Below are 12,986 nucleotides of genomic sequence, written 5' to 3' on the forward strand. Positions count from 1 at the left end.
TTAGTAGAGACAAGGTTTCACCATGTTGGCCAGGCTGGTCTCAAACTCCTGACCTTAGGCAATCTACCTGCCTCAGCCTCCCAAAGTGCTGGGATTACAGGCATGTGTTATCACATCCAGGCAAAATTGATTTTTTTTTTTTCTGAGATGGAGACTTGCTCTGTTGTACAGGCTAGAGTGAAATGGCATGATGTCGGCTCACTGCAACCTCCGCCTCCCAGGTTCAAGCGATTCTCCTACCTCAACCACCCAAATAGCTGGGATTACAGGCGCCTGCCAACGTGCCTGGCTAATTTTTGTATTTTTAGTAGAGACGGGGTTTCACCATCTTGGCCAGGGTGGTCTCGAACTCCTGACCTCGTGATTCACCCGCCTCATCCTCCAAAAGTGCTGGGATTACAGGGAAATTGATTTTAATAATATAATTGATCTAACCTAGTAGATTTAAAACATTATTTCAACCTATAAATAATATTAAAAATTATTAGAGATATTTTACATTCCTTTTTCTTAAGTCTTCAAAACCTCATGTATATTTTACTTTTTCAGCTTATCTCAGTTCAGACTCTAATTTTTATTAGAAATACTTGATCTGTATTTAGATTTTATAAAATATACAGTTGAAAACAGAGATGCCTGTATCCAAGTAATTCTCAGTTGCCTGATATGGCTGTTGCCTACTATACTGAACAACATAGTATAATCTGTATCTGGTGAGGCCTTGACGAAGAGCCTACATGAACAGTTTTTCTTGTTTGTCTTTGAGGTGAGTAGATGGGTAAGCAGTGTTGGAGAACCCATGATTTGCCTCTCCCTACTCATTCTGACTGCTGCAGTCGGTATGCTCTGGTGAGATGATTCCCAAAGAGTGGACCAGCCTTTTGTTTCATTTTTCATTTTTTGTGTAATTAAACTTTTTAGTTATAAAAAATATTTTGGGTATACTGACAAGAATAGAGAATGCTTTGTTTTTTACACAAGATTTTTGGCAAATGTTCATTCATTACTCTCTTTGGACCAGATAGTAGGCTACATGTTATTACATATTTTATACTTGTTTTTCATAAGCAGCTGTGGGTATCGTAGGTGTCAGAAGATCTAAGTCTTAGTTAACTCTGATGCTTACTAGCTTTGTGATTTTGGACAAATAACTTAGTCCTCTGAGTCTCAGTTCCTCATCAATAAAGCTGAGAGCCTATTCTACCTCATAGAATGGTTAATGGGAAGTGAGACTGCATGTGGATGAATCTGTAAAATACTACAAAAGTTAGTTTTGGTTGTTTACCATAACAATCCTGTGGGATTGGCACTTTAAATTTCCATTTTGCAGATAAGCAAACAGACTCAGAGAGGTTAATTAATCTCTAATAATCAAAATCAGACTGTGTGCTGGAATTGAAACCCAGTTCTGTTGATTAGCACTACCATGCAAGTCTACGTTTTTCCCAGGTATTTTGACACAGCTTGGGTGCTGACTTCTTTTGTCCCTTCATACTCAGACCTGGATACAGTCCTTATCACTTCAAACATGATTGCTAATTTTTGCTGTGAACCTGCTGGGTGGGTTCAGACAGTAAGTGCTTATAGTTGCACATTCTTGTTTCCTAACTGTCATGAGTCACTTTGCTATTTGATATTGCTACCTCGTTCTCTTAAACAGTAGATCTGTCATTATGCTTAACTGTCTAACCCTGGAGGATAAAAGAAGTTTGACTTAGAATTTTATCTTGTTGCTGCATACTCACACTTTTTCCTCTTAGATTTTGTCTGTTTTGATCTCTCTTGCTGTCTTTAAAATATTTTCATTAACAGCATGATTGCCCACTGCTAATGTTGGAAGATATTTTAACATTTATCTTCCTTTGTAGTCTGTTTATGGATTAAAGGTTGATTTTCAAGATTGCAAACTAGGAGAAAAGTACTGATTATTGAAATCTGTCACATAGCTCCAAAGAAATGAAGTCTTCTGAGAACAAACCCAGTTCTTACAGAGGCCCAAACACTAAGCTTTTGAAGCTCCTTGCATCCGTGCTAGTATGAATATTCAGCCAAGAGAATTTAGCTGACACTTTAGTTTCTGGTACAAGAGGCAGTTCCAAATCCAGGCCAGCACTCTTGCAGCTATATGGGCTTTCTGACGTAGTTAGAAGCAAAAACTCATTTAATGAAAGGCCTGCAGGCAGCCAGGCATGGATATGCTGGCTAAGAAAGTGCTGTTTGTGTAGATAGTCATTTTAAAGGAGTAGATTGTCATTTTAAAGGACTAGATGATCTGTAACGAGCATATTTTCAGTGATGAGAATATTTTGACTTTGAAACCATTCTTTCTAATGAACTGAGGACCAGTGCTCGTTTGTTATAAAGACATTCAGAAAATTTTTATTACTGAAGACATTTTCATTGTTCTGAAGAATTACCAGAGACTTTGAAGTACTACTGCAGAAGAGATAAAAGGTTAGGGGTCCTTTGGAGAGTGCAGCTCCTCAGTTCCTTATAGGAGATCTATACTTAGGTAATAGTGTTGGTGTTATGCTGGTCAGAGTAAGGGACTGTCATATTGCAAGAATCCTTGAGGGAGGGTTTACCAAGCCTTTTTTACCTCTACATATGCTACCTTGAAATACCAACATTCTTACCTAAAATGGTTACATATAGCCCTTAGTAAGTCATGTCTCCTGAATCTAACATCTAGTTCTAGGTATACTTTGCTAATATGCCACCAGTGTTATCTTCCCACAGTAACTGAAAGACAGGTGATAATGACTAGGTAGAACACATGAGGCATCTAAATATAGTTGTGTTACAATAACCAGTCTATGAACATCTACAGTCAGTTTAAGTCTTAGGTGGGAATAGGCACTGCAAGCCTGACCCAGGCGTATACATTTTGTGGGTATACCATAATTTACTTTACCAATTTCCTCTGACATTGTAACTGTCAGTAGTCTGACATTCTTTTGTTTGTTTGTTTGTTTGTTTGTTTATCACCAATGGCCAATGATACTTTCTAAAAGTTCTTACAGGCAGCAAGTTTACTTTTAGACTTGTCTTTTAAGACCTAGGCTTGGGAGCTGGTACTTAGTTTTCTTACATCTCTTTATGTCCTCTTCTGCTGATCCTGTTCCTTGCCCCACTGCTAACTGCAAGTATTGGTACTAGATTTTCTTCTAAAAATAATGCTCTAATGCTTGTTGGTTGTATCATATTTATTGATGGTCTGTCTTCTGTGGAGCAATTTATTTCAAACACAAAAAGATAATGGCATCTTAGCAATACCAAATTACACTGTAGCCCTCAGCAGTTTGAAAGGACTGTTGATCTATGTGGGAGGGATAGTTTTGTGGGGTGGGAAAGGAGGATGAGAGAGGATACGCTGAGAAGATGAGAATGTCCTGTGGTCCTAATGTTTTCTTTAAGAGGTTTTAATTATAATACATTGGAGAAGTTTTACTGACAAATCTCATTTTTTCCTCTTTGTTTAGAAAAGCATTCATATTTCATGTCCAAAGGAAAGTACATCTTCTAAGTTTTTGGCACCATATACTACTTTTTCCAGAATTCATACAAAGAGTGTAAGTATTTTGAAAAAAAATGAAGAAAAAATGTAATAGCCTGTTATTTTTTCATTTTATTTGCTTGTTTAGTGCTATAAACATATTCATAATTAATATGTCTTTCATTTACTTTGCGTTGTAAGATTATACAGCTGATGAAGTACATGTTTGGCAAAACTGGTACTCAAGTCCACATAGAATATGTGTTCAGATCTACTCACTGGTAATCTTAGAAATTATATGAAATTTCCTTATATATGTTTTAGGAGAGTTACCAGCTTTCATATAATTATATAATACTTGATGCTTGGCTAGGTGCAGTGACTCACACCTGCAATCCCAGCACTTTGGAAGGCAGAGGCAGGAGGATCACTTGAGGCCAAGAGCTTGAGACCAGCCCGGGCAACAGAGCAAGACTCTGTCTCCACAAAAAAATAAAAATTAGCTGGGCATAGTGGAACATACTTGTAGTCCTAGCTACTCAGGAGGCTGAGGTGGGAGAACTGTTTGAGCCCAGGAGTTGGAGGCTGCAGTGAGCTGTGATTGTGCCACCGTCCTGCAGCCTGGATTCCATCTCCAAAACATAAATAAATAAAAATAAATTTGTAATAGTTGATGCTTACATAATATTGCTGCTGCTCATATTATATTCCTTTTCCTAAAGGACAGGAACATTTTCTCAAAATTTCAAATATACCATATTGAGGAGTAATTTTCAAAGGTCTTTGTAATAAAGCCTTTTCTACTACCATGGGCTTCTTGGAAGCAGAAGTGAGAAATTGGTGGATAAACTGATTATATTGAAGCCATTCACTTCTTACTGTGTGGTACATTTTTAAAAGAGCTATTTTTGGCCGGGCACAGTGGCTCACACCTGTAATCCCAGCACTTTGGGAGGCCGAGGTGGGTGGATCGCTTGAGCTCAGGAGTTAAAGGCCAGCCTCAGCAGCATGGTGAATCCCTGTCTCTACAAAAAAATACAATAATTAGCCAGACATGGTGGCACATGCCTGTAGTACCAACTACTCCGGAGGCTGAGGTAGGAGGATTGCTTGAGGCCAGGAGGTTGAGGCTGCAGTGAGCCATGATCATGCCACTGTCCTCCAGCTGCAGCTGGGGCAACATAATGAGACACTGTCTCACCAAAAAAAAAAAAAAAAAAAGAAAAAGCTATTTTTTACCCTTATTACAAAACAAATATATACTTAGTGATGAAAATTTAGAACATGTGAAAAAAACATATTTCTATATCCTAAAGATAACTATTAGGAACTTTTGCTGTATATCCCTTTTAAATAATAATCATAGTAGTAAAGCTCACATTTATTGATTGCCTGCTATGAGCCAGCACCATGGCAACTCTACATATCATCATTTTACTTAATACTCTGTCTTTTCCTTAAATATTTTACCAAAATGGGTTTTTACCCTACATGCTATTTTATAGCTTGCTTTTTATTACTTAATTGTGTGTCCATTATTCTATACTGTCTTTGATGTATTCTTCTAAGAGCTGTATGATATTCTGTTGATGAGTTTACTATAATTTAATTTTCCAGTTTTATATTACTGGACATTCAGGTGTTTCCAGTTTTGTGATTTTGCATTTTTACGAATATACTTATAGCTAAAGTTTTGCTCCCAAAGATAGGAAGAAATTAGAATATATTTGTAAAAGTGGAATTTCAGTGTCATAGGGTGTGGGAATCTAAGGCTTTGGGTGTGTTCTAATGCATCTCCACGTAACTAATTATATAGAGTCAATTGTTGCTCTGCATTTCCTATGTAAAACGTATTGTTAGGTTGAATGTTTATCAAGAGTCAGTTTTAATGCCAGTTATGTTATTTTTGGAATTATATAAATTAATTAAATATTATGTTAAATCAATAAAATATGAATGTGAAAAATCAGAGAGCAATTATTTATTTGAAAACTAGGCCAGGCATGGTGGCTTACACCTGTAATCCCAGCACTTTAGGAGGCTGAGGTGGGTAGATCACCTGAGGTCAGGAGTTCGAGACGAGCCTGGACAACATGATGAAACCCTGTCTCTACTAAAAATACAAAAATTAGCTAGGTGTGGTGGCGTGTGCCTGTAATCACAGCTACTTGGAGGGTAAGGCAGGAGAATCGCTTGAACCCAGGAGGTGGAGGTGGCAGTGAGCCAGATTGCGCCATTACACTCCAGCCTGGGCAACGAGTGAAATGCCGTCTCAAAAAAAGTAAAAAAAAATTAAAAAAAAAAACTAAACATGGACGTGATGGCTCACGATGGCTCATGCTTATAATCCTAGCATTTAGGGAGACCCAAGCAGGAGGATCACTTGAGCTCAAGAGTTTAAAACCAGCCTGGACAACATAGTGAGACCTCATCTCTATAAAAAAATTAAAAATTAAAAATTAGCCAGGTATGGTGATGCACACCTGTAGTCCCAGCTAGTCTGGTGGCTGAGGTGAGAGGAATTGTTCGAGCTCAGGAGTTCAAGGCTTTGGTGAGCTATGATTGTGCCACTTCACTCCTGCTTGGGTAAGAGACTCTGGCTCAAGAAAAACCCAAAAAACAAAAACTAAGTTTATTGCTTTGTAAAGATGTGATAAAGATGATTTTTTTAAAAAAAACTGCTTTGATAGCATGAATGGGCAAGATAAATGCAAAATGTTCAGGAAAAAATTAAAACAAAAAGGAACCCTAGGAGAGTTTTTGCTCTTAGATTGCTTTGTAAGTGTGAGTAAAGATTTGCCTTGCTTTAAAGAAACTGTAAATTGTAAATTGTGCCTTTTGGTTATATTTTGTTACAAGAAAGCCAAGGTCCTTGTAATAATCAGTGGACTAATGAAAAGTTAGTGAATTTTAATGTATGTTTATCTATTTTAGTTAAGATAAAATGTAGATGTTTATGTATTGTTTTAAAAAAATGAGATAGGATCTGAGTCTGTCTCCCTTTATCAAAAATCAATTTGTTGAAAAGACTATCCTTTCTCTACCGCATTGCCTTTGTACCTTTATCAAAAATCAATTATCCATATATGTGTGATTCTATTTATGTGCTCTCTATTCTCTTCCTTTGTCTCTCTCTGTATACCAAAACCACATTGTTTTGATCTCTGTAATTTTATAATAAATCATAAAATAGGAAGTGTAAGTCCTTCAAATTTGTTTCTCTTTCTCAAAATTGTTTTGGCTATTTTAGGTCCTTGGCAATTCCAGATAGTACAGTGGTACAATCATAGCTCACTCTAGCCTTGAACTCTTCGGCTCAAATGATCCTCCCACCTCAGCCTCCTGAGTAGCTAGAACTATGAGGTTCATCTACCATACCTGGCTAATTTTTTTTTAGACGGAGTCTCACTCTGTCCCCCATCCTGGAGTGCAGTGGCACGTTCTCAGTTCCTTGCAACCTCTGCCTCTGCCTCCTGGGTTCAAGCGATTCTCCTGCCTCAGCCTCCTGAGTAGCTGGGATTACAGGCTCCCACCACCACACCTGGATAATTTTTGTATTTTTAGTAGAGACAGGGTTTCACTATGTTGGCCAGGCTGGTCTTGAACTCCTGACCTCAAGTGATCCACCCGTCTCGGCCTCTGGAAGTGCTAGGATTACAGGTGTGAGCCACTGCACCTGGCCTAAAAATTTTTATTCTTATTTTTCGTAGAGGTAATCCCGCTCTGTTGCCCAGGCTGGTCTTAAACTTCTGGCTTTAAGCGGTCCTCTCTCCTTGGCTTCCCAAAGTGCTGGGATTATAGGTATAAGCCACTATGCCTGGCCTTTATACATCATTTTTTATTATTTTCTGCTTTCACTGAGGGAGGAGGCGATTAACCTCTGGGAGAGTTGGGAAAGCCACTCACCTTTTGAGAAATAAGTCATTTTAAAAATCATTAACAGGCTAGGCACGGTGGCTCAGCACTCTGGGTGTACCCAGAACTCTTGGAGGCCAATGTGGGAGGATCACTTGAGTTCAGGAGTTTGAGAGCAGCCCAGGCAACATAGTGAGACCTCATCTCTACAAAAGAAAAATAAACAAAACCTGTAATCCCAGCACTTTGGGTGGCTGAGGTAGGCAGATCAGTTGAGGCCAGGAGTTCAAGACCAGCCTGGGCATCATGGCGCAAACCCATCTCTACTAAAAATACAAAAATTAGTTGGGTGTGGTGGCGCACACCCGTAATCCCAGGTACTTCAGAGACTAAGGCACAAGAATCACTTGAACCCAGGAGGCAGAGGTTGCATTGAGCCATTATCATGCTACTGCACTTCAGCCTGGGTGACCAAGCAAAACTCTGACTCAAAAAAATAAATAAACAAACAAACAAAATTAGCTGGATGTGGTAATGTGTGCCTGTAGTCCCAGCTACTTGGGAGGCTGAGATGGAAGAATTGCTTAGGAGGTCAAGGCTTCAGTGAGTGGATTGTGCCATTGCGCTCCAGCCTGGGTGACAGCAAGACCATGTCTGAAAAACAAATCAACAAACAAAAATTAACTATGCTCCTTTTCTATTTCTTATTCTCTTTTTATTTGAGCTTACTGAAAGATGATTCATCCATTTATTAATCACCTACTATATTTCAGCTACTCTTCTGGGCACTGAATAAAATGAATGAAACTGCCCTTGTAGAGCTTACATTCTAGAAATATGGGACCAGACACGATTTGCTCATGACTTGGATGTTAGGTATGAGAGAAAATGAGGAGTTAGGATGATTCAAAAAATTTTGGCCTGAGAAGTAGGTAAATTGTGTTCTATTTACTAATTGGAGGAGGAGCAGTTGTACTGGGATGGGGCAGGGGAAATAAAAGTTCTGTTTGGACATGTTCAGTTTGAGGTGTCCACTGTAGCCTAGGTGTCCACTGCCTACCAGCAAGCAGTTGGATAGATGCCACCTGTATCAGGAAAGAATTTGAAGTATGTTGCTTATAAGTAAGGGATCCACTACTAAGTTAGCAGTCCTTTTATTCTGAGGAAGCAAAATAAAGAAGAAAAGTCTTAGACAATGTTAGAGTTGATGGATATATCCCTATAGTTCTTGCCAAACTTATTCATTATGGCTTAATTGGCATAGAACAAAGTGAAATGGAAAGTTGGATAATTAAAGCCAAAGTTCCTACTTTTTTCTTAATAACTTATGTGAGAATTATTCTTGCTGGGAATGTGTCTGGAATTAAATATCTTGGTCCCACATTTCCGGAGCATTTGCAGCTGGTTGTTTTTTAATAAAAAGGTACTTGTATGCATTTGTATAAAAGATTTGTTATTCTGATCATGGCCTATATGTGAAGTGTTTGCTGATACTGAAATTATAAAAGTGAGGCTGGGTGTGGTGGCGCACGCCTGTGATCTTAGCACTTTGGGAGGCTGAGGCAGGAGGATTGATTGATCCCAGGAGTTCAAGACCAGCATGAGCAACATAGGGGAACCCCATCTCTCCAAAAAGAAAAAAAGTTAAAAAATTAGCTGTACATGGCAACTCATGTTTGTATTCTCAGCTACTTGGGAGGCTGAGGCAGGAGGACCACTTGTTCATGAGAGGTTGATGCTGCACTGAGTTGTAATCACGCCACTGCACTTCAGCCTGAGTAACAGAGTGAGACCCTGTCTTAAAAGAAGAAAAGAAAAGAAAAGAAAAGGAAAGGAATGGAAGAGAAAGAAAGGAAGAAAGAAAAGAAAGAGTGAATTAAAGTGAATTTGGAAAATAAAAAGTGACTGAAATTTCTCTATTCTTTATTCTGGAAGATCTATATCTCTATATTTTCTATAGATATACCTATATATAGATATATGTGGAAATATCTTTGCTCTTCCTTGAATCCTCCGGGTGCATCTTAGAACATTATTTTTTGTGTAAGTGGCTTTCTAAGAATTAGGAGAGGTATCTTAATTTTCTTTTTACTTTTTATATTTACTTTAAATTGTTTTTGTAGAGATAGAGTCTTATGTTTCCCAGGCTGATCTCGAACTCCTAGGCTCCAAGTGATCCTCCCGCCTTGGCCTCCCAGAGTGTTGGGATTACATAGGTGTGAGCCACTGCGCCTAGTCTTAATTTTAAAATAAAATAGCAGGGCTGGGCGTGGTGGTTTATGCCCATAATCCCAGCACTCTGGGAGGCTGAGATAGGAGGATCACTTGAGTTCACGAGTTTGAGACTAACTCGGGCAACATGGCAAAACCCTGTCTCTACAAAAAAACACAAAAATTAGCCAGCTGCAATGGTGTGCACCTGTAGTCCCAGCTACTCAGGAGGCTGAGGCAGGAGAATTGCTTGAGCCTGGGAGGTAGAGGTTGCAGTGAGCTGAGATCAGGCCATTGCACTCCAGCCTGGGTGATGATAGTAAAACTGTCACAAAAATAAATAAATAAAATGGCAACACACGAAACTATGGAGATGAAATGGGAATAGGGAAAACTTTTTAGCTGAATCAGGAGACTACAGATGATTAGAGGAATATCTTTTTGTTTGAACAAGTAAAAGGTGTTTACTTCAGCCTTGTTGGGAGGTTGGTGATGATAACTCAGCCTTTACATCAAACACAAGTCCTTTTGTTGGGAAACACAGGCTTGAAGAAGTCTTGGAAGAGTGAAACAAGGGAGGTTTATAACATATTTCAAGGGAATAAGAGTATTTCATTACTTCTAACACATTGTTTTGTCTTTGAACAGATAACATGCCTGGACATTTCCAGTGGAGGAGGTCTTGGTGTGTCTTCTAGTACTGATGGAACCATGAAAATCTGGCAGGCTTCCAATGGAGAACTCAGAGTAAATGATTTGGATATGCTTTTAGGGTCTTATACACAAAGGGTGGTCTGAGAAGCCTTGGACTGGGACATGGAAGGAAGAATGGCCCATTCTGAAAATGTGGGGCCACTCTGCATGTCAGTTGATCTCTTTTCTCCCATTTGTGTGGTTTTTTTTTGTTTTTTTTTGTTTTTTGAGACAGTCTTGCTCTGTCGCCCAGGCTGGAGTGCAGTGGTGCAATCTCAGCTCACTGCAACCTCTGCCTTCTGGGTTCAAGTGATTCTTGTGCCTCAGCTTCCTGAGTAGCTGGGATTACAGGCACGTGCCACCACACACGTCTAATTTTTGTGTTTTTAGTAGAGATGGACTTGCGACATGTCGGCCAGGCTGGTCTCAAATGTCTTACCTCAAGTGATCTGCCCACCTTGACCTCCCAAAGTGCTGGGATTACAGGTGTGAACCACCGCTCCTGGCCTCCCATCTGTTGATTGGAGAACCATTCTCAAGCTTAGGGATTTGGCAAAACAGAGTGGGGCTGGAGCAGTTAAGGAGTCAGGCCAGTGAAGGTCTAAGTGGGTGTGCCCTTGTTGCTTTCAGTGATCAGTTTCCAAGACACAATAGTTTGGCTGTTAGATTGAATCTATGGCTGAGCCTCCAACCTTTACAAAGGATTTTAAACACAGATGAGTAAGAAGTCCCCAAGCCACCTTAGCTCTTTATTCTTATAACTAGACCCAGAGATGGCTGTGAGAGCCATGGAATTTTTTTTTTTTTTTTTTAAGCTAGGTTCTGGGGTGTTTTTACATGGAATTCAATTCTATAACCTCTATAGCTGAATTCCAGGAAAGGGAACACTACCTGGTAGACAAATAAGCTAAGAGATCCTTTGGATATCCTTAGTTTTAAAACCCAGCATGTGGGTTTAGCATGTAGGTATTTCCTTTTTACTTTTTATATTTACTTTAGGGACCAGAGTATGGGAGGTAAGAGAACATCAGGGATGGACAAGAGAACTAGCATGGAATTTTCTTTTGTTTTTCCAGAGAGTATTGGAAGGACATGTGTTTGATGTGAATTGTTGCAGGTTTTTCCCATCAGGCCTTGTGGTCCTGAGTGGGGGAATGGATGCCCAGCTGAAGATATGGTCAGCTGAAGATGCTAGCTGCGTGGTGACCTTCAAAGGTCACAAAGGAGGTATGAAGTGTGGTTTCTCCAAAAGGCTTCTCTAATGATCCCCAGAGATGAATCACTGAAAAGGTAGAAACAGAAGCTAGTTATTTACAAACATACAAATAATCCTCCCAGATGGGCAATTTGATGAGCTGCCATTTCCCTAAGGACTAGATATTCCTTTTCCACACAGTCTTTTTATTGCTATCTTGAACTGTCTTACACAATTGGTTTGATATCTAAAGACTTTTTTAGCTGGGTGCAGTGGTGCATGCCTGTAATCCTAGCTTTATCAGTTGTTTTCCACAATTGATAAAGGAAAAAAAAAAAGCCTCCCCAGGAAATCATATACTTGTGTGCTGGGAAATAGAGTGAGAGAGAAGGAGGTGTGCCTACATTTTCTCATATTAGTCTTTTGGCTGAGGGGACCGTAAAAGCTGGGTGGCTAACAGCTGCATCATCAGACATTATAGATAGAGCTTTATGATTCTCATAGATTTAAATTACATTTCATGTTTTAAAAATGGATTAGCCATATAACCTGTTAATATCAGATTATAGAGATAGAGTGAGGACATCTTCCCTTTGTAACTGACTTTTGCAGGGAAAAGATATATTTTAGATACGTTTTATACTTAATTAGAATATTAAAAAGGGGATAAGTAGATAAGTATGCTATTCTTATTTTACAAATTTGAATATTTTTTAAAGATGTGATAATATCCCCAAATAATTCCTTGATCCTTCTTCCGGAACCATAATACACATTGTCTGTACCACTCATTTAGGAATTAATTATGTATTGCCCTCTATTTATGGTATTTTTAACTCTGTGTACATTATGAGTAACTTGTGTGTAGAGATCAAGTTTTAAGCTTTTTTTTTTTCTTTTTTTTTTTTATAGAGACAGGGTTTCACCATGTTGGCCAGGCTGGTCTCGAACTCCTGACCTCAGGTGATCCGCCTGCCTCGGCTTCCCAAAGTGCTGGGATTACAGGAGTGAGCCACTTTGCATCCGGCCTAGCTTTTTTTTTTTTCTTTAGACGGAGTCTTGCTCTGTCACCCAGGCTAGAGTGCAGTGGCGTGATCTTGGCACTGTGTAACCTCTGCCTCCCAAGTAGCTGGGACTATAGGCGCATGCCACCATGCCCGGGTAAGTTTTATATTTTTAGTAGAGACGGGATTTCACCATATTGGTCAGGCTGGTCTCAAACTCCTGGCCCAGGTGATCCACCCACCTCAGCCTCCCAAAGTGTTGGGATTACAGGCATGAGCCACTGCGCCTTGCCTTTTTTTCTTTTTCTTTTTTTTTTTTTTTTTTGAGACACAGTCTTGCTTGTGGCCAAGGCTGGAGTGCAGTGATACCAGCTCAGCGCACTGCAACCTTCCCATCCCGGGCTCAAGCGAACCTTGTGCCTCAGCCTCCCAAATAGTTGCAATCACAGGCATGCACCACCACACCTAGCTACATTTTGTGTTTTTTTGTAGAGATGGGATTTCGCTGTGTTGGCCAGGCTGGTCTTAAATT

The 12,986-nt window shown here is 39.5% G+C and overlaps 1 protein-coding gene across 5 annotated transcripts in view; it reads left to right on the plus strand.

Moving 5' to 3' along the window:
- PAAF1 (proteasomal ATPase associated factor 1) overlaps positions 1-12,986 on the plus strand; it is a 48,398-nt gene that overhangs the window by 6,509 nt on the left and 28,903 nt on the right. For all 5 annotated transcript variants that reach the window (XM_021675071.2, XM_064365280.1, XM_021675072.2 and 2 more), the window contains 3 exons: positions 3,483-3,572; positions 10,211-10,309; positions 11,332-11,482. In XM_021675071.2, coding sequence (XP_021530746.2) covers positions 3,483-3,572; positions 10,211-10,309; positions 11,332-11,482 — 340 coding nt within the window. The remainder of the gene's footprint in view (positions 1-3,482; positions 3,573-10,210; positions 10,310-11,331; positions 11,483-12,986) is intronic.

Source organism: Aotus nancymaae, unplaced genomic scaffold (genome assembly GCF_030222135.1).
Source record: "Aotus nancymaae isolate 86718 unplaced genomic scaffold, 86718_ANA_hifiasm-v0.15.2.pri h1tg000059l, whole genome shotgun sequence".
Classification (NCBI taxonomy): Eukaryota; Metazoa; Chordata; class Mammalia; order Primates; family Aotidae; genus Aotus; species Aotus nancymaae.